At 38.3% G+C, this 27993-nt stretch overlaps 1 protein-coding gene across 1 annotated transcript; it reads left to right on the top strand.

The window, feature by feature from the left end:
- Positions 1 to 2: 2 nt before the first annotated feature.
- LARS1 (leucyl-tRNA synthetase 1) lies at positions 3 to 27993 on the top strand. The gene is made up of 32 exons (XM_032196781.1): positions 3 to 51; positions 276 to 394; positions 2670 to 2757; positions 3467 to 3547; positions 3980 to 4120; positions 5228 to 5389; positions 5649 to 5761; positions 6198 to 6261; positions 6790 to 6857; positions 7200 to 7425; positions 8733 to 8820; positions 8927 to 9003; positions 9652 to 9705; positions 10682 to 10822; positions 11470 to 11547; positions 12573 to 12658; positions 12751 to 12816; positions 12917 to 12999; positions 13645 to 13783; positions 15294 to 15506; positions 16897 to 16954; positions 17914 to 17977; positions 18470 to 18653; positions 18882 to 18972; positions 19850 to 19990; positions 20591 to 20731; positions 20834 to 20944; positions 22058 to 22168; positions 23527 to 23631; positions 24776 to 24871; positions 25848 to 25980; positions 27578 to 27993. The coding sequence occupies exons 1-32, from the start codon at positions 46 to 48 to the stop codon at positions 27781 to 27783; spliced, it is 3534 nt and encodes a 1177-aa protein (XP_032052672.1). The 5' UTR covers positions 3 to 45; the 3' UTR covers positions 27784 to 27993.

The following is a 27993-nucleotide window of genomic DNA, read 5'->3' as shown; positions in this document are numbered from 1 at the left end:
GGGCGACGCTGCCCCCCCCCCCCGTCCCCTCCTCCTTCCGGCGCCATGGCGGTGAGCGCGACGGGCGCGGGGCCGGCTCGGGGCAGCGGGGCCGGGGCAGCCCCGCGGCCGTGCGGGCCCTGCCGGGGCCGGGCTGCTCGCGGTGGGGGGGAGGGGTGGGGTGGTTACCGGGGGGTTGCCGGGGCGTTGCCGGGGCCGGGCAGGTGCTCGCGAACGCGCTGTGGGGTCCGTGCAGGCAGCGGCAGCCCCTTCAGCCCCTGTTCTCCGCTTCGCAGGAGCGCAAGGGCACGGCCAAGGTTGATTTCCTGAAGAAGATCGAGCGGGAGGTCCAGCGGCGCTGGGAGGCCGAGCGGCTCTTCGAGACCGATGCTCCGGACGCGCGGAGCCACGGCAGGTACGGGCGCTGCGGGCTGCGTGTGCCCGGAGCTCTGTCCCCAGGGAAATCTTCCCTCAGTAGCCGGGCAGGGAAGCAGCGGCTTCCTGTGAGCGGGCAGCGCGCCTCGGCCGCCCGGAGGTTGTCCCTGGGTGAGCGTTCCCCTGTCGGGGGCCGTGAAGCGGTGCCGGGCGCCTGTTGGTGGAGTTCCAGCAGCCCCTCTCGTCCCTTGGTGTGTTCAGCACCATCCGGGACCTGACACACAAGGTTCCCGTTTGAGGTGTTCGCTTCCTGACACATAGGAGCCTCTCTCAGTATGGTAGAGGAGTGGCAGGGCCTGGCAGCCCCCAGGCAGGAAGGAGCTCTCCTTTATCTGCAGCGTGGACCCGCTCTGCTCCGCTGAGAACAGAAAATCCTGTAACAAATACCTCGGGTCCCGGCGTAGGTCAACCTGTTCTGCTCTGTGTATAAACGGACAAAGGCCGGGGGTGTGATCATTACGCAGATGAGGTGCTGTGATCTGTTTTATGTATGAACTGTATTGATGCTGTGTGACTTGTTCGTTGCTCACAGAGCTTCGGCTGGGCCTGCTCTTGTTGCGAGCTGCGGCTTCAGCACTGTTGGTCTCGGGACTGCGCAAATTGTGACTGACACGTCTGCCCCTAAATGGGTCAGAGGAGTTGAATCCTAAATCTAGGAGGCATAAGAAAAGTGGTTGTCTGGGTACACTTGTTGTTGGCATTGTAGAGTCTTTTTTTGGTTTAAGAGAAATGCAGTCTGAAATGTAGGGTTGTAATTGATACTGAGTTTCTGACAGAAATGAACACGGTAGGGCATTTTGCAATATTGAGCAACTGTGAAACTTCAGTGTTCACTGCGACTACATATGCCCACCCTATAAATCAAGAAAAGTTGCTTTGCTGACTTGATTTTGTTATACTCCAGGTAAAACAGTGTGCTTTTACTTCAGTGCTTTGTCAGAAACTTCTGTTTTCAGAAAAGAGCTGATACTACTGCAAGCTACCCTAGAAGAGAGAGAGGCGCTGCCATGTACGTTTCCGCAGTTGTTGCTCATGTAGTCACAGTGGGACCTGATGCTGTGCAGGAAAAAGCTTTACCTGTGATGCTTTTTGTTAAGCTGAGCTCTTGAAGCTCCGTGGTAGTGTGATAGAACTGCTGTAAGAGATTTGGTGCCATTCGTGCAATATTCAGTCCTAGGAAGTGCTAGCAGAAACGTCCGCATCAATATTACATAGCGCAGTTATTCAGAGAAAACGAGCCAGGAGAGATGACTTATTGTGTGGTTGATTGCTTCCAAAATTCAGGCTTAATGAATTCTTTGATATAATCTCTGCTTATGCTTAAGGGGATTCCCTGGGAAAAAAGAAGCCCCTTCCTTAAAGGGATGGTGTTCCACCACAGCTCTTCTTTGGGTGCTTTAACAGCTGATGATATTTTTGTTTTATTTCAGTTACCTGACCTCAGTTCCAATCACTGCATTTCGTTGCATTTCTGCTTCCTTGCTTAAAGCTTCCTCTGCGAATGTAACTTCCGTGTGTTTCTAGAGGTGCTGTGCCTCAGCCTCTTCTTGTTTTTTGCAGTTTCCATTTCATAATGCCCTTGATAGGATTACTTATGTTCTTTCATTTTGTTAAAACAAAATTCCTTTTGTTGGTGTTATCTGCGTGTGAATCTGTACTGAGTTACCTAGGCATTTTCCAATCCTTGTTGGTGTTTGTCACTTCAAATTCATTTGAGCTACTATGAATTTCACTGTGTTTTTCTTATTATTATTATTATTTTTTTTAATAGAGCATTCTACTTTTAATCTGTGCTGGTTTCAGTTAACGTAACGCTTTCCTTTGATAACGGCCATCTGGTCTTGTGGTGGAATATTCCCGAGCTGCTATCTGCCTGTTATAGAAGGTGCTTCTTTTGGTGTTTAATTTCCTCCCGCTTGATTGGTTTCATTATTGCTCTTAGCTTTCTGCAATTGCTTCTTCTAAAATACCAGTAGCACCGGTCTGGTCTCTGCTATGTGTAGCGCTGGTGTGGTCTCTTCGCTCTTTCCCCGAGACAGACGCTGTCTGCTCTAGTGCCTGAGCAGCTGCCAAGTTTTAGTTTTGTGCGAGTTCCCTCATGATATTGCAAGAAAAAGAAGTATTTAATGTTGCTGTGAGCTGATAATATGGGAACATACCTAGATGTTAACTGTATTATTTATGCTTTTCCTGGTGCTCACTTTTGAAGGATGTTTCTATGTTTGTACGTTTCAATTCTTTGATTTTCTTTTCAGCAAAGGAAAGTACTTTGTTACTTTTCCTTACCCCTACATGAATGGACGACTTCACCTGGGACACACGTTTTCTTTATCCAAATGTGAGGTAAAGTTTTCCATCGCTAATACTTTTAAAGGCTACTTTTAAAGGAGCTAATGCTACTTTTGTAGTTACTGCTAATTTTATAGTTAAATGTCAAGCTAATGGAATGCCTTGCTAATTACTTCGTAGATTCAATCATGATGTATTCAAACTTTCCTTTTTTCATATTTCTGGAGGCAATATTGGTGGTTGAAAAGAAAGACTACGTATCACTTTTTTTTTTTTTTCCAATTTATTCTGGGAAACTAGAATACAGGTGTTTCCTCTGGTTCTTCCTTCACATTTGCAGGTATTTTTAGGAGGTGCTGCTTCCTATTGTTTGTTTAGCTGCTAATTAGTACAAACTTCACAAAGAACTTTATTGTCTTTTTTGTTTGTGAATACTGTGCTCTGTTACCTGTATGTTAACAGGTTTTAGATACTAATGGATAGGATTCCACAAAATTCATTTCTTCTTTGCATTCTTCACTAGTCAAAAACAGTCCCCTGAAAATTAGAAGGCTTTGTACTCAGGCAGCCAGTCAGTGGCAGACCTGGTCACAAAATGTGTTTTTACCTTTTCCTACAATTGGCTTCTTAGATGCTGTTGGCTGCATTTGTTTCTCTTAGTAGCTTCATGTGGAAAAGGAATTACGTTTACGTTTTGGGAAGGGTGTTGATTTAGCCCTCTACCATTCTTATTTCATTTGTTTTGTTTTTCCACTTCTTATAGTTTGCAACTGGGTATCAGCGGCTAAAGGGAAAGAGTTGTTTGTTCCCGTTTGGCCTACACTGCACGGGGATGCCTATCAAGGTAAGAGTTACTGAGGGTTTTTGCTCATGCTTTCCATGTGTAAAGGTGTTTGGAGCATTGACTGCTGTCTGTCTGGAACATTATGGTAATTTATTCAAAAAATTATTAAGACAGTGTGATTTGGAACCTGAATTTGTAGTTAAGATGTGTTTTGTGCTTGAGCTATTCAGTGTGACGTTCTAGAAAATAAAATGCTTCAAAATTAAGTCCAAGTAGTTTTTTTTCATTTGCAAGTAAATCCTCACTGTAAGCATCATCCTGCCCTGGCAGGCTTTCTTTAAGTTGCAAGGTGTCCCAGAAGGTCACGTAACGTCCAGTAAAAGTTGAAGTGTTGTAGTAGAACAGAGTGTTATCAGTAGAAACTGATCCTTGTCAGTTGCTTCAATCATAGCTATGGAAAAGTACTGATAGTCTACCAATAACTCTATTTAGGCTTGTGCAGATAAGCTAAAAAGAGAAATGGAATTATATGGCTGCCCCCCTGAATTTCCTGATGAGGAGGAAGAGGAAGAAGATAACTCTGGTAAAAAAGAAGAAGAGATTATCATCAAAGACAAAGCAAAAGGGAAAAAGGTAAAGTTGATTAAACAAGGACTCAGGATTGGCAGCTGTGCTCACAAAGCTTCAAAGTACTCATTGTAGTTTGGTGTTCCTCCTACACGCACTTCAGAGAAGCCTGTGATAAAAAATATTTTGATTTTGTTTTCAAGATAACTTGGTCCTTTTAAGGTTGACTCGAAAAAAATGCATTTACTGCATGGTTCCAGAGATACCACTTTAATACATGAAAACTTAATGATAAGCTGGTGCACTGTTTGATAGCCTCCTAAGAGAAATCAGATCATCTGGAGTAATATAATATCTGAATCTTTTGCTGCACAGAGCATTCACAAACTATGAAATAACCCTGCTTTCTTAGTGGTAGGGGTTAGATGTGCTATTCTGAGTACTCTATTTTAAATGCCTTCAGGAAAATCATTCAAAATACTGTGATTTATCCGATTTTTTAAGAGATGCATGATTTTGTGAGTATCACAAGGCAAGGAAAGAATCAAGTCCAGGAAAACTGTAGAGGTGTTCTAATCTGTACTATTTATTCCAAAGAGATTGTTGCAGTATAAGTATTAGATTGAGGATTCTGCCTGTTATGCATCAACAGTAGGTAGGATCTTGATTGCTCTTGCAGATAGTTCCAGTTGGGTAGAAACATAAGATAGACAAAGGACAATAGCTGGAAAAAGTAGTATGAGCAAAGTACCAGCAGAAAAGGCTTTTATTACAAGGATTTGGTATAGGACCGCTCCACCTTTTCATGGTAAAAATACACATTTGTTTGACCAGCACATCAATTAACTGGTCATTTCTTGCCAGTGTCTCCTGGCACACGTTTTCTGCAGATGTATCCTGATATCGAAGCATGTATCAGTTGAAAAGAAGGGAAGGGTACAAAATTGTGTATACTTGAACTTGAGATAGGAAACGAAATACTGTAGATCAAACTGTAGTTGTCTTCACTGCTTGTGAAAGGCAACTAGAATATTCACATTAACTTCTATATCTGGAAATAGAAACCACAATGTAAGTGGAGGGGAAAATGCACTAGAGCATATGAAGGTATTGTCAATGTGAGAACATGCATTTTTTTTTTTTTTATTTTTCTAATCACAATTCTCCTGTTAGAGTAAGGCTGCTGCCAAGACTGGGTCTTCCAAATACCAGTGGGGAATTATGAAGTCTTTGGGTCTATCTGATGAAGAAGTAATTGGTTTTTCTGAAGCTGAGCATTGGCTGGATTATTTCCCTCCCCTTGCTGTCCAGGATCTGAAAAGCATGGGATTGAAGGTAACTGTATGAAACCTAAAATTCAATTATGCAAGCAGCCATACTTGACTTGTTACTACATTTGTGGATATGCTTTTGTCTTTAACACATCAGCTCTGAAAGACCAAACACATGCACGTTGCTCCCTTAGTATGATATGTACTTGCAATATGTTTTTGGAGAAAAGTGTCTTTTTTAGTTTTAAAGTTATGGTTTTACTGTAATTCAAATTTCCTTCAATTTCTTTATTTACTTACTAAAAACTCTTACACATTTCCAGGTGGATTGGAGGCGTTCTTTCATTACCACAGATGTTAACCCTTATTATGATTCCTTTGTACGTTGGCAATTCCTTACCCTAAGAGAAAGAAATAAGATTAAGTTTGGGAAACGGTAAGTCTGCCATGAGTTTGTGAGTTTGGATGAACTCAGCTTTATAAAACATGGAGCCCTGTGAAATGTTTCTAGAACTTGCCTATGACTCGAATTAAACTAAAATCCTTTTATTTCAAATGCCCTATAAACATTGTAACGTAGTGTCTTTATTGTGCTAGCCGCCTTTGTGAAATAGCGTCCCTGTGTTTTAGTTTGACAACAGATGCCGACTCAAAATAAGGTCAATACTGAAAGCTCTGGCAAAAACTTACTGACAGCAGTGGAAACAGAGGCAAAATTTGAAAATAACCATTTAGGGAATTTCCTTTTAGGAAAATCCCTAAAAATTAGGAAATATTTAGGGAATCTCCCTTTTGATACGAAGCTTTTTTTCCTTCTCTTCATCTATAGATTATAGTACTTACTACTAAGTGAACATACACCTTTTTTTTAGGTACACAATTTATTCTCCAAAAGATGGACAGCCTTGCATGGATCATGACAGGCAAACAGGAGAGGTAATATTTTTAGTTGACATTTTTATGCGTTGCTTATGGTTCTTAAATACTGAATGGAAAAAATGTATCTTGGTCAAATGTATTTTGTACATACTGTACTATCTGTTCTCAGTTGTCAGTACCTGTGAAAATTGAATGAACTCCACTTTTGAGAATACTTATCCTGAACTGTGGATAGTATTTTCCACTGTAGCTATTTCCTGTGATTATCTGGCAATTTGTGCCACCAACATCACTACAGCATATCATTATCTATTTGTTGAAACAAAACAAAAAGCTTTTGTTATGTTGCTGAAATAGCTGCTGTCATGAATAAATTTTCAGACGGAGGAATAAAATAGAACCTCTCTTTTCAGACTGCATTTTATTAAGCAGCCATTTCTATCAATAGAAATATGATTTTATTTGAAGAAACAACTGGTGCTTTCAACAGCGTTTGTGTTAGGTGACTACAGAATAGAATTTATTTTCTTTATTGCTTGAGTCAACTTCATATATTGATTGGTGCATTGTTTATGTGAACTGTAGGGTGTCGGACCTCAAGAATATACTCTAATAAAAATGAAGGTGTTAGAACCTTACCCAGCAAAATTAAGGTAGGTCTTGAATTCATAATGGCAAATAACTTCCATCTTATGGCCAGAAGTAACCATTAAATTAGTCTGTTCTACCTAATGCAGAATTTAATTTTGTAGTGTTATTTCTGTCATGCAATGACTTGGTCTCTGTTTTGAGCTGCCATATTCACTAATCTGTGTGGAACACAAATTGGGAGTTCAAAAACAAAGTTAAATTAAAAGCCCCACAAAGAAGCTAATGAGCCACTTTCATCCCTTAGGAAGTGTTACTTACAGTTCATATTAGCTTAAGAGCATGTTTTATATTACCCTGAATGTTTTTATTTTGGTGACTTATAAAATACTTTTTCCCCCCCCCAGTGGCCTAAGAGGAAAAAATATCTTCTTGGTGGCTGCTACGCTCAGACCAGAGACCATGTTTGGACAGACTAACTGCTGGGTTCGCCCAGATATGAAGTACATCGGCTTTGAAACTGCGAATGGGGATATTTTTATCTGTACACAAAGAGCTGCCAGGAACATGTCCTACCAGGGCTTTACAAAAGACAATGGAGTCGTACCTGTTGTCAAGGAACTGATGGGAGAAGTAAGCATCTTGCAGCTTGTGGGCCAGGTTTATCTACTCCTGTGAAGCTTGTACTTAGAAAGGTGGTTGTAGAATTCTGCTTATAAAGAAAATAGAGGAACTACAAAAGAAAATCTGAGTGTCAAGTAACTTGAAAACAAAAATTAAAAATGCAAAAGAGCTTCTTTGGCAGCTACTACTACATTTGGGAGATTAACCAGATGCACTGTCTCATTGACAAATGCATTACTGTTGCCTTTAGCAGTACTGATAAATGAATGATTTAAGTAGCGTTTTTGTGTGTGCTGCAAAGAGTGATGACTTCCCTGTGCTAGGAGTAGAAAAAGAAGAAAAGTAACAGCTGTAAGGTATTATGTGAAAAAGACCAGTGCTGAAGCTTCCATCTTTGTGAATACAGCTTTCTTAGTTTTGTAGTTGAATGTTAATTTTTGGTATTTATGGAGAACAGAAATTAAAGGGTAGTAAAAGCGTGGTTAGAGGCATTTGTTCATCCTAATCCAGAGTACCTTCATGCTGTTTACCTCATTTGATCTTTGTTGACTAAAATCTTTCCATCCTTCTTGATCCTGCTTTGCGTTAAGTAGAAAGCACACTTTTTTTTCTTCATTAGTAGAGATGATATGAATCCAAGCAAATTAGAGAGGGAGAAGACAACTGCAGCACCTGGACTACCTCTTGTCAGTGCATGAGTCTTGACTATATGCTTTTACTGCCTTTAGTTTAATCTAGCTTTCAAAAGTGGTTAGCTAATTCTTATAAAACATAGTATAGAATAGATTCAGTTGGAAGGGACCTACAAAGGTCATTGAGTCCAACTGTCAGACTACTTTGGGGCTTACCCAAAGTTAAAGCATATCATTAAAAGCACTATCCAAATACCTCTTGGCTGATGCCTCGTGCCTGTCCATGTCCACCTCTCTAGGAAGCCTGTTGCAGTGGCTGCCTACCCTCTCAATAGTGTCTTGATGCTGATGTGATCAAAACGTTTGGACACAAACTGTTTTCCTGCTTCTTATCTTTTTTCCAGCTCTAGACTTTCTATTTCAGTAATTTTGCTTTGCTCTATATTATTTTGTGTATATTATCTGCTAGTTGATTTTTTGACTAGTAAATAGTCCGTGTATTATCTCAAATGGTACACGGATGCTTTTCTTTGTACTTCTCCTTGTCTAACAATACATGTAGTTAATTTGTTTATAATATGTGAGGAATGCCAGCAAGTTTAACATACTATCAGTAAGCAGAGCTTACTCAGCTAGACTGAAAAAGTGCTCTTTATAGTAATTATATTCTTTTGCCCCATGTAGGAGATTCTTGGTGCTGCACTTTCTGCACCTCTCACCACCTACAAAGTTATATATACCCTTCCCATGCTCACAATCAAGGAAGATAAAGGTAACGTTGCAACAGCTTCGTGCCTAAGCCTGTTTGCACACCGTACATCACGTTGTCAGTATGTTGACTAATTTTTTAAATCTGTTTTATCTTTTTCTTTGTCAAGGAACTGGAGTGGTAACAAGTGTCCCTTCTGATTCTCCAGATGATCTTGCAGCCCTGAGAGATTTGAAAAAAAAACAGGTCAGTCTCATACCTGAATCACTTTTCTTTCTATTTCCTTTCCAGAGTGTGGAGCAACAGAAGTGGATATCCAGTGGGTAAAATGAAACTCCCTTTGGTGGTTGTTCTGCCATCTCTAACTTCAAATCGAAGTAGTTAAACAATAAAAATAAAACCAGCTGAGGTCAGCAAAGTTTTTATTCTCGGTCTTCAAGGAGGGTTTTTGATGAGAATGTCACTTCTGTATCTTAACATACAGAGAAAAGTGGCAGTGAAATGGAAATGAATTCCTGTTGTGAAAATAACTTCCAGAGATGAGCACTCTGTATGAATTCCAAATTTCAAATGCATTTCAGGTTCTTAGAGTAGCTGTTGCTATCACAGCTTCAGAAGGACATCACTGTCTAAACAGTTGTCCACTGGCTGTTGAAGTTCCATTCTACACAGCTCTAGTGTGGCTTTTTCCATCTTAGAAATGTATACATTCTGATAGAAAATCACGTGAAAATGAGACCGGAATTAATGTCAGGTGCGAGAAATGGTGAGCATGAAGAGAAGTATTTTTGTCTGTTTGATAATAAAATATTGTGTCCATGAAAGACAGTAAAAACCTTCAAAGATAGAAAAGTTTACTTCTATTCATGTTGTGTTTTTTTCTGATTTTCAAAGGCTTTCAGAATGAAGTATGGCATTAAAGATGAAATGGTCCTGCCGTTTGAACCGGTGAGTACACCCAGCTGTGTGCATCTGCAGAGCACATGGCTTTGTATTCACTGATGAGAAATGTGCCAGAACTGCCTGCCTCTCTCAGAATTTCTATCTGATTTCTCCCGAACTTCTACTTTTCAGATGAAAGAGATTGAAAATTCAATGTTTTCATGTTTTGTTACAGTAGTAATATTTGGTCTGTTAGGGTTTATAGTCAAGATTTATTATTCTGTGCTATACCAGAGTTAAATAAAAGTACCAATTCTTGTGGAAATTACTGTTTTGGAGAAAGTGCATCATTATATTGATAACCTATTGGTTGGTTAAAACTTAAAATAACTATCTTGTCTTCAAGGCTGCATCTGTTCTGTGCAAAGGGCTGAAGTCCCTTCCTATTAACACAGACTCATGGCTGAATCAGTTTGCATTGGAAAACAGGTGATGGGTAAAGCTCCCCCAGCATTCCGTATTACCCTTGCTTCCACAGGCTAGCTTCAGTGCTGGTACAACTTGGTACTGGCATGATGTGAGGAGATAAAAGTGGGTTATTGTTGGTGGGAGAGCAGATCAGAAGTCCCAGCAGGGACTACCAAGAGTTCTTGAGCTGATCAGTGGAAGTGCACCGATACGCCCGTGTAATTTGATTACTAATAGATGCTGCAAATTTACACACAGAGTAGCGCAATGTGGTAGAAGTTGGCCCTTGTCTTAGCAGCTGCTTCTGTTGTTATTAGGGCCGTTTAATACTGCTTTTTGCCAAGATATCATTCAGCACAAACACTGTGCAAGTAATAACCACCTCTTGTTTCCCTTCTTGATCTCTGGTTCAAACTCATGTTAGCCTAAGGCCTGCAAATCAAGCAAAATATTGTCTCTCGTTCAGTGCATCACTTCTTGTGAAGTATGTCAAATCTAGAAGACGAATCCTTGTGTAGATATTACATTGAGATAACTTGAAGTCAATATGTGACACTGTTTTGTTAATTCTCAGGTGCCCATCATCGAAATGCCAGGATATGGCAACCTTTGTGCTTCATCAGTCTGTGATGAGCTCAAAATTCAGAGCCAGAACGACAGAGAGAAACTTGCTGAGGCCAAGCAGAGAGTATACCTGAAAGCATTTTATGAAGGAGTAAGTAATAAAAGATTTGGCTTTGTTTGACTGGGAGAAAAAAAATCATGGGGCAAGGTAAATAAATAATAATAATAATAATAATAATAAAAAAAAAAAAAAACAGCAGGAAAGAGGGAATTTTTTTTTTTCAAGAGTCCATTTTACATTAAGAATTTTTCAGCAGTTGCATTCTACAGTTGGAGGAGTTGTGTAGAAATGAAGAAAGAACAGAGAAATGTATGAATACAAACCGAGGCTCATAATTTGGTTTCTTAGCAAGTGGTCACGTTAAAGAACTGATCAATTTGGTTAAAGTATTGATTTGGAAACTGATAGGGAAAGATGGCAATACATTTTTTTTTTTTTTTTTATCTACTTGTGTAGTGGGTTACTGTGATGTAATCCTCAGCTGTTTTTTTGTAAACTGGAAAGAATTTGCTGTTCCTACTAGCTATGTGGGGTTGGCTATATGCATGTATACAGCTTTGGTTTAGGTAAAGAAGATTGTCTATTAAATAAAACAAACCAACAAACAACCTGGAAGCTTGATTCCTATTTGTGCCCATCAAAAATCCAGTAATCACTATTTCTTAGATCCAAAGACCTACTGCACCTATTTCTTCTTAATTTAAAAACAATCAACTCTCTTGACTCCTCTTTTACAGGTAATGTTGGTGGATGGATACAAAGGACAAAAAGTTCAAGATGTCAAGAAACTTATTCAGAAGATGATGGTGGATAATGTATGTCATAGAATGCACGCAACTTCTCCTAAATCATCCATTTTGTCTTTTTTCACAGTAACAGTCTCTGAAGAAACCTCTCTTTTGTTCTGCAGTCCTCTCAGTGGTGCTTATGGGTAGCTACAGAGTATATTGTACTGCTCAAATCGCTTGTGTTCTTCTGTTAAGTGGGATGAATAGCTTAAGTAGAGATATCTTATTCCCTGCTTCATCCCATCACCTTGTCTAGGAAATATTTTGGTCTGATTTTCATCTTTGATATAGCTGTGAAGATACTGAAAGTATAGGATCTGAACTTAAAGGCTCTTTCAAGTAGAAGTAAAGGGTAGTCATTACATGCAGACACCCCATGTCTGGGTGGGGAACGTCAAGCAGAGGAGAAAGAGTAAATGAACAATGATTGTCATTTCTCTGGTAAGATTTTTCCTAGTGAGGACTGGAAGTGAGAGAGTAATCTGTTACTTTGTCACTATTAGCTTGTCATTGCGGAACTGTATGTTCAGCTTATAACATAACACTTTATCCTGTTTCATCCTGTATCAGAATGTATGGTCTGAAGGAAGAATTAAAGCTCACCATTCCATTTTTATTTGCCTTCCCAACCTCTTTTTTTTTTTTTTTTTTTTTTTTTTAATGGTAGCTGTGATTTGTTATATTTTTTAGATTCTGTTGTGAATAACTTTTTCCCAAGAATATTTTCAACTGCTAGGGGCATAACTAATGAGTAAGTTTTCTTTGCTTCTGTCCTCCTTTTCGTAATGAATGGAGACGTTCTTCACAGAATTACATGAACTGACACATCTAGGAGGTACATAGTCAAATGTTATCCTTATTTTGCTGAAGCAAATACTGAGGTAGACAGCCAGTGCAGTTATGAAGACCATGCAATAAATGTTGTAAAACAAATTAGAATAAAGATGGTGGTTTTTAGATGTGAGGATTTTCAAGGCTCTGATAAATTAGCTTTATTGCCCTTTATCTTGGCTGTATTGCCCTTTTAGGTGCATAATGATCTCTTCCCATAGGATGAAGCCATGATTTTTATGGAACCTGAGAAACAAGTTATATCAAGGTCTGCTGATGAATGTGTTGTGGCCCTTTGTGACCAGTGGTAAGCAAAGTAAATCTGTAGTTAAAGCATTACTGTCAAGTTATTTCCAACTTGCTGATTGCTTTGTTATGATAAACTTTTCATGGCTGTAGGTATTTAGATTATGGTGAAGTGGGCTGGAAGAAACAGACGTCAGAGTGCTTGAAACATCTAGAGACGTAAGTTATCAAAGCAGATGTAAAGAGGAGTGATCATGTGGTGGTGGTGGTGGTCTAAGAATACTGAGAGGAGTGATTAGTAATAGCTTATTGCTTACAGGTTTTGTGAAGAGACTAGAAGAAATTTTGAAGCTACTTTAGGATGGCTACAAGAGCATGCATGCTCAAGGACGTATGGGTTAGGTAAGCAATAAACTTATTTGCTCACTCATTGCTTCATGAGCATGGTACTCATTACTTCATTTGGAAGGCTGAAGCATACCTCGGATCCAAAATGGGACAGTTAAATCTGTTCTATGCTTATCCAATTTAAATCTTGACACCATATCCCAGAGAAGGCACCCGTTAACTCGTAAACTTGTGGGGCTATGGATAATCTCTCTGGCATCTTGTTTTTTGACTGGGCAGTTGATTTGGAAGGGATCTTAGCAGAAGGGACTAATTCCATTTCTTGGGTGTTCTCCTCAAATGATGACTAGCCTTTGGCATGTGTAGCCTGCAAGGTGTGTAAGCAGGTGCAGCTTGACGTGGGACAGCTGTTATAACTGCATTATAACCTGCAACAAATAATCATGAATTAACATTTGTTTATTGGTTAGTTAAGATGCTGGCTACAAAAATGGCAAGTATTTTCTATTGAATGAAACTTTCGAATGCACGGGTTTCTTTTAAAGGATTTTTAAATGTGTAAGCATGAGTACTTGCAGAAGGAGAGAGATTCCACTAAAAGTCATGAACTGCTTATGTATGCTTGAATGTCTTGCTTGTTAGACCTGCAAGTAGGGATGATGCTGGCTGTGTCTGGTACCAGGCTTCCATCTTTTCCAGGTACCCGTTTGCCTTGGGATGAGCAGTGGCTGATAGAGTCTCTCTCTGACTCAACTATCTACATGGCCTATTACACAGTTGCTCATCTGTTACAAGGAGGGAACCTGAGCGGCCAGGGAGAATCTCCTCTAGGCATTAGGTAAGGAGAGTGAAGCACTGAATTTGCTTGTTTAATTTTGTGTCCTCTTCTGAATTGTTCTTGACAAAGACTTGTCAAGCAGGCTGATTTGCTTTTGTGTTTAAAAAGCATTACTGTCAAAACTTAACTTACTTGTTAGATAAGTTGTAGCAATGCTATAGAGAAATACAAAGGAAAAAGGGAAGTAGTACTGTGGCTGGAGAGTGGGAAGGAATGTCCTTGAGAGCAGAACCTCTCCTGTGTTCAAACCTCTCTAATTACAGAGAGGTTACCTACATCCTAGTAGTGTCCGGGAACAAACTTTGGAGTGACCATCCTTAGCACTGAATTATAGATTTGATGTATGTAATTAAGTACTTAAAATTGCTTTGTGCTATTACATGAGTAGATAACATCTTTCTTTTTAGTATTAGCAAATACTTTTTTTTTTTTGTTGACTAAGACTAACTCTGTAACTCTGGGTACAGTAAATAAGGGATTCATGGCACATGTCATTCATCATTCAGATACACCAATCTTTAGCACCAAACATAGAAACGAAGTCACAGCACCCAATAGTAAGTTAAAGCATAGAGCAGTAACCACCTGCTAAAGCAGAAAACTGGTGCATATATGGCTATTCTGAACTGCTGGTATTGTCTGTCATTTGAACTGTGTTTAATATGTGCAAAAGTAGTTTGAATTCAGAATGTTTTTTTTTCCTCTTTGTGTAATACAGGGCCAAAGCACCTTAGTAGATGTTAAAAGATGGTAAATGTGGATTTGACATGATGTAATTTGAAATGTTTTCAGGTAGTATATGGTAGACTCCAGTGAAATTCTAAGAAGCTAGGAATAAAAAACTATGTAAAACAATTTCTTTTAACTTGTGGATTCTACTTCCAGTAATTGTTGGAATGTGTCTTATTTGGTAGTAATTTTGAATGAATTTGGTATCCCAGCTCTGTGTTGGTAATGAGGGGTGGGGGGCGCACAGGAAGCGGGACACATTTTTCCATGTAAGAGGGTGATCTTGAATTGTACAGAAATTTTCTTGTATTCCTGCTATTCTACTTTCATAGAGACCAGAAGGAATGACAATATGACCTAGTGCAAGCAATGCAGAGAAACTTACATACTAATAGGTTTTCATTACAGAATTAAGGTCACAAGGGGTGCCTAGAGGGGAGGGCATTTGTAAAATAAATGGGTTTTCAGGACGTTCAAGATTATACTTTAATTATTAATTGCTTTTTCTTTAAGGAAGTCCTTATGGTTATTAGGAAATATCAAAGGGCATTTTAAGCAGGGCATGGCATGAGCTGGTACATCTGAGCTCTGATTTTGTATTTGATGTTTGACTCCTTCAATTTTGAACAAAATACCTATATTTTTTCTGTTCGTGTTTGCTTTTCAAATGTGGAGTATGTTGTGAGAATGAATCAACAGATTTAAGAAGTTTTGTTCAAAATGCTGTGGCTTGTAAGAGGAGTTTTTAATCTCAGATTGAGATGTCAGTAATTCTGTGCAGGGCACATCAAATGAGCAAAGAAGTTTGGGATTACATCTTCTTCAAGGCAGCTCCATTTCCTAAAACAGATATTCCAAAAGAAAAGTTGGACAAGCTGAAGGAGGAGTTTGAATTTTGGTATCCTGTGGATCTCAGAGTCTCTGGCAAAGATCTCGTTCCAAATCATCTCTCATACTACCTCTATAATCATGTGGCTATGTGGTCAGATCAAAGGTAAGTTTGGAACCAATGTAAAACAAAGGTGTGCAGGAGATAAAGCTGGAGTGTTTTTAGTTTTGATGGCTTTGCTAATTTTTTTGATTACCTAACATTCAGGATTAGCTTAAAAACTTATTCTTTATATTGCAGTGTTTTTACTACTGTCTATACTAGAAGTTATTGAAATTGAAGGCTTTTTACCCTTGTTTTTCCTTTTTTTTTTTTTCCCTAGAATTCTTTAAAGATTTTAAGATACAAGTTTTTTTTTTTTTTACATACAGATTCTAAAATACTGGCTACAACAAAACTGAAATTTAACTGCATAATACGACTCTCAGTCAGCTTGTTGAAACCCTGTTCTAAACGCTGGAATGCTTTCATGGAGCAATCAATTTGGCAGTTTAAATCATAGCTCTAGATCAAGCCGAAGGATTTGCCTGTTCTAACTAAGCAGTACCTTTTCTTGTTACCTCTTTAGAGGGTACATGTTAAAAACATGTTAAACCAGCATTGCTGTATCTTTAAAGCTTTTTCTGTCTTTGAGAACTGGAGAATATACAGTAGCAACATCTAGAACTATATTCATATGCAGCTGTTGAAGGAAGCTCTGGTGTTTGCCACTATTTTTCGTTTGTTTTGGCTATCTGTGGAGGCACGAAAAGCTCACAGTTAAACAGCCACATTAGAAAGAAAACATATAAAAGTAAAGAATCTTTGCTGTAGCCTTCATTCACCTTTCTAAAAGTCAAATGTATTCTGTATTCTATGGATTTTCTGGTGTTGAATCATATTCTTGTACTGAGATTTAAGTGAATTTATTATCATTGCTTTCTTAATTACTTCTCATGGACTGTTGAAACTGTGTGTGTGTGTGTGCATATAACGATGTGTAAATAACGATGTAGTTCCTAAGCATGAATATACTGTTTGTACTGCCTTGAACCACTAGTTAAAAGATGCCTAAAATTGTACGTAGGAAAAGGTGTTTTCTCATATGCAGTAACAATGATCATGGAGAAGGAATCTGCTTCCTCCACTGGTCGAGATATGTGGGTTTGCCCTACAGAAGACCGTGTAGCTCTATCCAGTGCTGTTGAGCAATGCTAATCACAGTCTTTTAAACTAAATATAGCTGAAGGGAGGGAGGTGAGGTAAGTGAAGTGTAATTGTCGGTGCAATGCTCCCTGCTTTGCATGTCAGCAATGGTAAGCCCTAGCCCTTATATTATATTTCTTTTCATCTTCAAAGACACTCCTTGATTTTTTTTTTAAAGCCACCTCTCCAGATACTTTTTGAAGATTCCATTTAAATTATTCATCCCAAACAGGAACATAAAATGTTTATTTTATCTTTTAAAAGGAATATTTTTACTAAATTATATGCTTTGCATCTTGTCTTCAAACAGAGAAAAATGGCCAGTAGCTGTGAGAGCAAATGGACATCTCCTTCTCAATTCTGAAAAGGTATAGTAAGGTTCTATGTATGTAGCTGTCAAAATAGGCACTTGCCAGCCAGATTGAAAAAAAATCTATCTAGGAACTTAAGAGGAAGAAATTGTGAAAACTTCAGTTCCTTCTTTGGTGCTCTTGAGTTTTTCATTCACTGGAGGCAAAGACATGCCTTTCCTCCCATACTGTCTTAACTCTTTTTCCTGTTGGCTCTTGTATTGCTTCATCAGTTTAGGGAAGATTTCAGTGGATTTTTATTAAGTTTTAGGATAATTCAGAATGTAGAATGCTTTTTTTTTTTTTTGACTGCATTTTTGCTTTGTTAAGGCTTGGAGTAGGTATAAGAAGAAGAAAAAGTTTGTGTGACTAACTTTGTAATTCCAACAAGTTCTGAAATTGAACTTTATTGAATTTAAAAGTGCCTGAACCTTGGAATTTGACCTTGGAGACTGTCTAATTGAAACAAAAACAAAACAAAAATAATAAAAAAAAGCAAACAAGCAAAAAAACAACAACAAAAACACAAACAAGACTCTACCTCAAAAATTGATGTGGGATAAGTTGAAAATGCCAATTACAGAGTATTATTTTGATTTCAGAAATTTAATTCAGGTAACTTTTGGGATTGAATTTTGGTATCATTTGTCCTATTTTTCAAAGTCTCATGAATTCTAGTTTGGAACCCAAATGAGACAGAAAGCTACTATTTCCATGCAGTTGTGGTGTATGCAGACCTTAGTAGAAACAATTTGTTCAGTCTCAAGAAAGATCAGGAACTGGATCAATACCTGCAAAATTTCGTCCGTCTTTGCTATGAAACGTAGTTCAGTTTTACCAAACTGCTTTTGCTGTGATTCATGAGAAAAATTCTCAGACAATCAACACTTTCTCAGACAATAATTCTTGTTGTCTGTCTTGCTTATCCAACAGCAAAATGAATTTAGAGAAAAACAAGGTTTTTCTATTTCTTTCAGATGTCTAAATCTACAGGCAACTTTCTTACACTAGCTCAAACTGTTGACAAGTTTTCTGCAGACGGTAAGTATGTTTTGACCTGTTACTGTTTTTCAATTTTAGTCATTTTGGCATCATTAATGTTTTGCTCCGGAAGGAGCAGTGGATATATTGGAGTATTTAGCTGCAATAAGTCTACCACTTACCAGCTGGTTTTGTTTGAAAAGACAACACTTGTTTAAATCCAATACTTCCAATGCTGAGGCTTTCTAGAAGGTGCCTGGGTGAAAACCCGTTCTCGCTGGAGTTCAAAACATCAGACAAATGCTGTTGTGTGTGCATAAATGCATGCCATGCTCTTTCTTGCATCCTCATGTTTTTTGAACAGTGACTGTACTACGCTCTTGTTGTCTGTCTGATCTTCTTCCTTTTTATAAGAAGGGCAGTGTATGCATCATGGGTAAAGGGCATCTTTTGAGATATCTCTAGTAATAGAGCTTGAGTCCCTTGCCTCCTACATCCCTATCTACCAGCTAATTGCATGCCTGCCATGTTAACTAATGTGGTTTCCTTCAGGCATGCGTTTAGCCTTGGCTGATGCTGGAGACACTGTTGAAGATGCCAACTTTGTGGAAGCCATGGCTGATGCTGGTATTCTTCGTCTCTACACGTGGGTGGAGTGGGTAAAGGAGATGATTGCAAACAGAGACAGTCTAAGAAGCGGTCCTGCTAACACCTTCAATGACAGAGTCTTTGCCAGGTACTGTACAAAGGCTAATGTAGTTTAGTCTTTTTTTTAATCTTGCTAGGATCATTTTTGTAGGTTTTTTTTTCTTTCTACAAGTTAACTAATTCCATAAAGCAAAACACATTTTTGACTCACTTCCAGAATAGTGATTGTGTCACACTACTGACATTGATTGTGTTGCTTTACAGTGTTGCTGTTAAGTGAAGTGGACAATATTGATGATCTCACTTTCCTCCCTAGTGAAATGAATGCAGGCATAATGAAGACGGATCAAAATTATGAGAAGATGATGTTTAAGGAAGCACTAAAAACTGGCTTCTTTGAGTTTCAGGTAGGTGATCTCTCTTCAGGTGTAGAAAACTAATACTTGCCATTTATTACTTTTGTGTGGATTTCTTTTGATCCTAATGTCTTTGATCCTTAATTGTACTGCTGAATTGGAATCCAAATTATATCAGGAAAAAAAGACCACTTCAGTAGTCTTAAATTATAAAGGTCTTTTTGTGGCATTTTGCAAAAGTCCAGAGGTGGGCACCTGTGATGCTGCAAATAGTATGAGCAAAAAGCTGTTTAAAAAAAGATGCTATTGAGAAGGGTGTTTCCTTTTTGCTCCTTTGGAATAAGGAACTCTGCATAAGAAATACAGGTGATAATCAACAGAATTGTTTGGAAGTAGAATGCTTTTTTGATATGCTCTATAAACTATGTCTCCAGAGTGTCTGCTGAACCATGCCACTTCACATAATTACAGAGACTCCTCTATGTGGTTCCTTTGTGTTGCAGGAGTGTGATTAAGTAGGCTGTATTGTATGCATAAGGATAGATCATATTCATTACCTTTTTCTTACTACTTTTTAGTATTAGTAGTAATATAACTTACTATTTAGCAAGTTATTGAAAGTGTTAGTACCTGATACACAGTTGTGGATATTTTTGTATGTTATGTCTGCTCAAAAAAACACTTCTTCTTTTGAAGTACCATGCTATTGTACAATGGTCAACTGACAGCTTTACACTCGCATGCTTAAGAATGTAATTCTTTTAATAATACATTATTGAGTTCTAAACTTGTTACGTTCTAAAGGAACGTTAGAGCAAAGAATTGTTTTTAAGTGTTTCTCCATGTCAATTAATGTGTTCACAATGGTTGTTTTAACACATATAACATTATTTTAACATTAACAGTGGTTAAACTGGCTTTATTTCAGGCAGCAAAAGATAAATACCGTGAGCTGGCAATAGAAGGAATGCACAGAGAGCTGGTATTTCAGTTTATTGAAGTTCAGACTCTGATCTTGGCTCCCATTTGTCCCCACTTATGTGAACACATCTGGTCACTGCTGGGAAAGGTACTAGTAGTATATGTTTCAGTATTGTTATTTCATTCAGAGCTAAGCTTTTGCTGATTTTCAGTAAGGCCAGTATCAGACTTGAGGATGTCATTCAAATGCAGCTAAAAGAAACATCTGTCCTATATCAGTGTATGAATTGCCTTAATGGGTCATCACCCATATCACAGCAAGCATATTGAATTAATCTGTATATTCATGGTTACTGTAATGATATATGTAACTTTCATACAAGTCACTTTGACTATCTTCTCACTGAGAGGTGATCTAAAATTAATCCAAGTAATGAAACATTTCTACATTTATGCATGAAACTTAGCTTTTGAACTTGTGTTGGCAGGTCAAGTGGAGAAATAAGTACTTGTAAGTGAAGTTACGTGGCTATATGGCAGGTGTGCTTGTATATGTAGTCTTTAACATACTTGTAAACTAGTGCTTGTTGGCTGTACGCTTGTTCCTTTATAACTGAGTTATGGGTGGGTGCTCATTGAGATTCAAATTGTGTAAGCCAGTTTCCACTCAAGCTATAATGGTTTGAAAAACCACCAGACACTAATGTATTTTTATCTCACTGCAAGTAATTTCTTCCTTTCTTCAAAGCCTGATTCCATCATGAAAGCCTCCTGGCCAATAGCAGGTCCTGTGGATGAGATACTAATTCGCTCTTCTCAGTACCTCATGGAAGCAGCTCATGAGCTCAGACTTCGTCTCAAGAGCTTCATGGCACCTGTGAAAGGAAAGGTGAAGTGTACTAAGTCAGCCTTAAGTCTTCATACTCAGTAATTTTGGATTGCCTCAGAACTCCCTCCTGATGTTACTTTTTTTTTCCTATTGTTCCCTTAGAAAAGTACTAAAGAATCTCCCCAGAAGCCTTCTCACTGTACCATCTATGTGGCAAAGAACTACCCGCCTTGGCAGCACACCACCTTATCAGTTCTGCGCAAGCACTATCAGGTGACCGCTTTTGTTTCTTTGGGCTGCTTACCTGCTTTTTTGTACTCTTATTTTCTATCTCTAAAGAAACTTATAAGCTGTAACTTGCTACCTAATTACTTAAATATGAGGCAGTTTTGATTTCCTTTATGCTTTTATATCTGTCTAGTAGTTTTCAATGCTTAATGAAGATGTTTGGAGGAACACCACTGATTGAACAGTATGACCTTGTTCCTTTTGACAATTTGAGTGAAAACTGGCCCATGTTTTATTATTTTTCATTTTTAAAGTGATAAACTTTTAAAATATTCTCTTCCCCAGGAGTATTTCTGAGGCAATGTTGTTGACTAAGAGATTAATGTTACTATGCAAGTGGGTTTAGAAGCATTTTGTGATCTCTAAGTAGGTGTATACCATTCAGTGATGTTGCAAGAAACATGTTGAAATGCAATATATCTGTCATAAGCAGAAGAAATTAGCTTCTGTGAAAGCAGAAGAGTCTGCTTCTGATGTGCAAACTGGTGAGAATGGCTTTTGGCATGCTGATGCACCATCATCTTTTTCAGCTTAAACAATCAGTGTTGTAGCTGATAGATGAGAGTTATGACTCTCAACGTGCAATATTGAGTTAAAGCAATGTTCTTTAAGTAAAACTTGTCTTTAGAGTATTAAGTTTCAGGAATTGTATAGCCTTTCTTGTATCAGTATTGAATTCTGCTGTTCAGTCTGATGCACTGACTTGGAGTGTTGGCAAATATCTGAACTGTGAAAGCAAAATATAAACAATTTGGGAAAACCACTGCATGAAAATCTGCTTGAGGCAAGACTTAAATGTGGATTTAAAATGCATCTTAGATAATTCAGGTACCTTAATATATAGTCAAAGGTAAAAGAAGAAAACACAGAATAATACTGAGTTGCTTGAATGGCAGTAGGTAAGTGGTTTTGGTCAAGATTTTACAGTCTTACTTATAACATTTTTTAAAAGGATGAGAAAATGATTGTGTGGAAATCAATGATAATAGTGTTTGCTGGTATTTTGGGAAAACATGAAGGATATATGATATTAAAGGGCAAGTATTTATTTTTTTAAATGATGCCTGTTCTTTTAAATTTATATTCATTAATATCCAGGACAGTGGAGGTCAACTGCCAGATAATAAAGTAATTGCCAGTGAGCTTAGCAACTTGCCAGAGCTGAAGAAGTATATGAAGAAGGTTATGCCTTTTGTTGCCATGATTAAGGTAAGTGATAGAGGGACACTTCTTGTATAGAACAAAATTAGTGATGTCCTGGGCTGCAGCGGGCAAAGTGTTGCCAGCAGGTTGTGGGACACGATCCTTACCTTCTGCTCAGCACTGATGAGGACGAACCTCTAATACTGTGTCCAGTTTTAAAATCTCTTGCCTCATTCTCTTGCCTTCTAAGGTCATTCTAAATTATTCTGTTTTCTGATAGCTCAGACTTTTAGAGGAATAGAAAGTACAAAGCAGCTATGAAGCTGTCTGTATAAGTGAAGTTTTTAAAACGAGGTAGTATTTATTAGATCAGCTAGTACAGTTTAAACAGATCAGACAAACTTTCAGATGAGTAAGTTTAGGTCTGAAACACGCCTGGTTTTTGATAGTGTTCATCTGGCAATAGTTAATGATTCTGTTGCATGCAGGGAATGGGTTGGCGTGCTGAGGCTTACCCAATAATTGATCCTTGCCCTTTCTAAGATGATTGGTAAGTGATTACATATAAATACATAGAGACTTCTGAACTCAAATTCCTTCGACCAGTATATTGTTCTGTGAAACTGATTATTCAGCAGTTCCAATGTACAAGAAGCATTTTTGCTTTTGCTTCCTATTTCTTCAAAAGAAGGCTTAAATCCCAAAGCTGTTTCTGTGTTTACAAAGGGGAGAAACTCATTGTTAATTTAGGGAATCTCGTACATTAAACTGACGAGGAAACTACTGCCAGGATAAGTCTGGAGCAGAGCTTCTAAAGAGACATCTGGCTCAGCATATGAAAGTGAGAAAGGGACAGGTTAGATTCCAAAGACAAAGTTCAGTTTTTTTAAGGTATTTTTTATATTGCCATTAATACTTCAGATCTTGTGATTTGGTTTTCTGTACTAATGAAGTTACCTTTATGTTAACATATACAGTGATTGTTATTTCCCTGCAGAGAACTTGTTTTACAACTGTTGTGAACATGTCCAGTTGTTGTATGCTCATTCTTTGTTTTAAACTAGGTCATAAGACTAAATTTCCTGCTGTGAAACAGCACTGAAATGCTGACTTACTTGGAGAATTCTCAACCTGCACATTAAATAGAGATTATAAGTAACTTAATATAGAACACCTTTTGAATTCTGTATTAAAGATGCGTTATAATTGCTCTTACTCCTCCCATCAGTGTCACTAACACCCTAAGGAAGAAACCCTATTACGAGAGAATTGTTGCTCCTGTGCTAGCATATTGTGCCAGCAGAGAGCTCTTATATTTAAAAGCCTGTTCTTTTCATGACTGATGTGTGTTGCTTGCCACTTTGAAGCATTATTTTACTTGCCATATTCAGAGGGTTTTAATCATTTTTTTTTTCCTCTGACAGGAAAATCTGGAGAAGAAAGGTTCACGTGTTCTTGATCTGGAACTGGAATTTGATGAACAGGCAGTGCTCATGGAGAATATTGTCTATTTGACAAATTCCCTAGAGGTTAGTATATATTGGCATCTTTGTTGCTTGATTCTTACTGGGATAGCTGGAGGATTGTCTCTTCGAAAGTGTCACTGGACAGGCCATTTTTCTCAGACCTAACCAATATCTTAAATTTTTCAACTGAAGAAATGAGAAGGAGATGTTCATAGGCATCACTAGTAAGAATGATCACAGCCTCGTATCTTCAGACTCTTACAGTGGCACATGTTAACTGCAGCAGATTACTTCACCCTCTTCAAGGAGTGGATTCTAGGCAGGGTTTTTAAAACTGTTATATTGTGAAAGGCCAGTCTAGAAGCATTTATGCCAGTTTTGTATGATAACCAAAATATTTGAATGAGAGAACAGCTCAGGCAGGTTTATAAGAAATAGCTTGTTTCAAGAATTAGAAGTTGCAAAAAAATAAACTACAAAACTTCATTTTTTTCACCTGTGCAATATAATAAATGTGGGTTCATTGGATTGCTCCTATATCAGAGCAAAGTCAAAAATGAGCAATAACTTTTGTTGTAAAACGTGTAAATTTGAAAAAACAAAAACAAACAAACAAAACAAAACAAAAAAAAAACAAACCACTAACTGGTAGAAGAAGCAGTTGTCCTGCTAAAAGGTGGAACTTCCATGCAGGAGAATATACAGAAGCATAAGAATTAGACTCCCAAATCATACAAAGTTTAACAGGAGTTGTCATGTTCTGTACCAGGGCATAATAACTCCGTATTTCCAGATAAGCTGGGAACTGGCTGTCTGTCTATCAAGTTTGCTACAGAAGACACTGTGGTTACTATGGGGCTGTCAGGTTTAATGCAAGTTTAATGTGAGTGTGCTGTCACTGCAAATGAGCCATGCTGTTTGTTGACCTACATTAGAAAGAGTTATCTATATAGAACGTGATTTGGGAAGTCATCCCTCTCAGCTCTGCTGAGCTCAAATCTGGAGAATGTGTCATTGTTTTGCCCGTCTCATCCTCCCCCATTCTCTACCCCTATTGTTAAAGGGATGAGAAATTGCAGCTTGTTGAATAGAGGACCACCAAGAATGTTGGGGGGGGACCTGGAGTGCATGGAGGTCTGATAATTCCTGTTGCTCCCTCCAAAATGATTGAACTCCTATTTACACGCACACATATCCTTTCTTACAGCTGGATCACATTGAAGTGAAGTTTGCTTCTGAAGCAGAAGATAAAATAAAAGAAGAATGCTGTCCTGGAAAACCGTTTTCTGTATTCCGAACTGAGGTAAAATCAGAAATTTAGATACTGGAAATCTGAAAACTTAAGTTAAAACAATCTCACAAGCATGCCATTTAAAAGTTATTTAGATATACAGAGGAATTTTTGCCCTTAACCCAACACCTCATCAAGACAGGAAACACTTCCTGAAGTGGTTGTAGCTGTATATAGGGGGCAGGGGAAATAGTAAATGTGGCTGTAATTGCACCTTAGCCTCAAGGCTCTTTAGGTCAAATCTTTAAATTGTGCTGACTGGGACTGTTAAAAACGAGTGACTTGAGCATCAGCATATTATATTTGTTTCTTTGAGCCACACGCCTCGATTACCACTCTTCAGATAATTAGATGGTATTCTAGTTAAAACACAGGTCAGAAATAGAGAATTGAGTAGTCTTGATTCTACTGGTCTTGTGTGAGTGTGACTGAATCTCACTTTACCATGGTTATTTAGAAATTCTGGCAGTTATGCCTTTTTTTTTTTAAAGGTGCTTTAAACTTCCATATGAAACTTAGCTTGCTGAATCCTAAGGTGTTTTTTAATATTTTCAATGATTCTCTGTTAGTTTAAAATTGGCTAATAAAACCACATTCAGTTGCATAAAAATAAAGCTTTTTGAAATTATTCCTACAGCACAGTGCAATGTAGTCCTGAAAGATTTAGTGAGTAATGTGTAAAATTAGTGAAACTCTATGGCAGTAGTATCATATATGAATATTTCTAGCTGTAATACTTTTCAACAGTAAAAATTTCATTGATTTCCCTAAATATGTCCTAAAAAATTATGCATACTGTGGCTTATATTTTAAAGATTCCTGTGAGTGCTTGCATTCTGCCAGTGGCAGTCAGTGTTTCTAAATGAAGGTTATCCATCCAGATTATTTGTTGATAGATTATGTTTATTTGTTTTATTTGCATGTTTCCCTGAGGCTTTAATCACAAACACAGTTTTTGCTTTTACTGTTATTACCGACTCTCTTATAGCCTGGTGTGTCTGTATTTTTGGTGAACCCTCAACCATCAAATGGCCATTTCTCTACAAAAATTGACATCAGGCAAGGAGATAATAGAGAGACAGTGATCAGGCGCTTAATGAAGATGGACAGAGGAATCAAAGGTAAGTTACTAACACAGAAGCACAGCTATCACATGCTGATCAGATTCACGTTTCAAGGAGCCAAGTGGGAAACAAACATGAAGTTTCTGGCCAGTGTAATGAAAGAAAATAGCTTTCTTAAAGGAATAGCAGCTGTGTTTGTGTTGAAGAATACAGAAATTAAGATTCAAACAAATCTGAATCACTGTAGAGCTGGGCATTAAAGGAAAGATGGACTTGATCCAACAGCTTGTGACAGCAGAGACATCTTTTCTTTCCTTATTTTTCAACAGCTTGTGTTTATATAAACGTTTATCTGTCTAACAAAGACAACTGCCCATTGATGGTGCACACAGAGGGAGGAATATACGATAATGTGCAGCAATATGCACTTGGGGAAATGTGCTGTGTGTGTAGTAGATGTGTATGCATATCTACTACCCTACTGCTGAGTGAACATTTTGAAATGATGGAAAAAAAGTGACTCTTCATAGCTTTCCATCTTTTCCAGAAGGTGTCACTGTTCTGTTGGTGCACAAGGGATAGGAGGTGGTACTGGAGGAAGGCTTGACTAAAAGATCTGAGGCTTCACAGTGATTTTCCTGGTCTGCTTAGCAATCTCTTATCTTGGTGTGAATTCTAAAATGGAATTGTATTTACAAAAATCCTCACCTTCCTCTTTCTCACAATTCCTGAATTCTTTCCTCAGAAAATGAAGACAGTAACTGCACAGTTACTCATCGCTGTCACAGAAACAAATAAGGGAAATATAATCCTTAGAACATGGTGTTGGGACCTGGGGATAAAACAGACAAATACTGTTTCTGCTAGTAATGTGCTCTGTAACCACTGAATGACATCTTTGGAGTGGGTTTAAAACTTAATGTGCATAGTATCCTTGAGAGAATATATTTCCTTGGGGACGATATTTTATGAGTACTAAGTCTTAAGTGTTGTTTTGGTGTCGTGGTTTAACCCGGCTGGCAGCTAAACACCACGCAGCCGTTCGCTCACCCTCCCCCCTCCCTCTCTGGGACGGGGGAGAGAAATGGAAAGTGAAGCCCGTGAGTTGAGATAAAGACAGTTTAATAAGACAGGAAAATAATAATAATAATAATAATAATGATGATACAATGGTGATAATACGAAAGTAATAATAGTATGTACAAACAAGTGATGCACAATGCAATTGCTCACCACCCGCTGACCGATGCCCAGCCTAACCCCGAGCAGTCCGGCCCCCTCCCCCCGGCTAGCCACCCCTATATATTGTTTAGCATGACATCAGATGGTATGGAATACCCCTTTGGCTAGTTTGGGTCACCTGTCCTGGGTCTGTCCCCTCCCAGCTCTTACTGCAGCCCCCAGCCTGCCCGTTGGCAGGACAGAGCAAAGGCTGAGATGTCCTTGGCTTAGTATAAGCACTGCTCTGCAACAATTAAAGCATCGGGGTGTTATCAGCACTCTTCTCATTCTAAGCCAAAACACAGCATTCCACCAGCTACTAGGAAGAAAATTAATTCTGTGCTAACTGAAACCAGGACATTTGGTTAACTTATTTGATACTATAGCTTGTGGGTAGATCCTCTAACCCAATTAATGAGTCTTTTTCTTGCAGATCTCTCTAAAGTGAAACTGATGAGGTTTGATGATCCCGTCCTTGGACCCCGTCGTGTTCCAGTCCTTGGCAAAGAAGAAGTGGAGAAAACACCTATTCTAGAGCAAGCCATCTTCCATATTAACCTGGATGAGAAACGTGTTCACATCACTGAGAATGGCCTCACAAAGGACATCGGTGACACAATTGTTTATTTAGTTCATTAAACTGGCACGCACATGGCTCGATTCCTGACAGTGAGAAGGTTCATAGAGTGACTTTGAAAGCATTTGTAACGAACAAAGATGCTTATTTGTTCTTAAAGAAAAAAAAAAAAAAACACACACCCCAAACAACCTAATTAGGCATGCAAGTTTGTCCCTACTCTTTTAAATGTGGATATAATAAAATTTAATAAAATTATTTTCCTCTGGCCA

This window comes from Aythya fuligula, chromosome 14 (genome assembly GCF_009819795.1).
Source record: "Aythya fuligula isolate bAytFul2 chromosome 14, bAytFul2.pri, whole genome shotgun sequence".
Classification (NCBI taxonomy): Eukaryota; Metazoa; Chordata; class Aves; order Anseriformes; family Anatidae; genus Aythya; species Aythya fuligula.
Note: the sequence above shows the minus strand (reverse complement) of the source record. Positions and strands in the feature narration are given on the sequence as shown.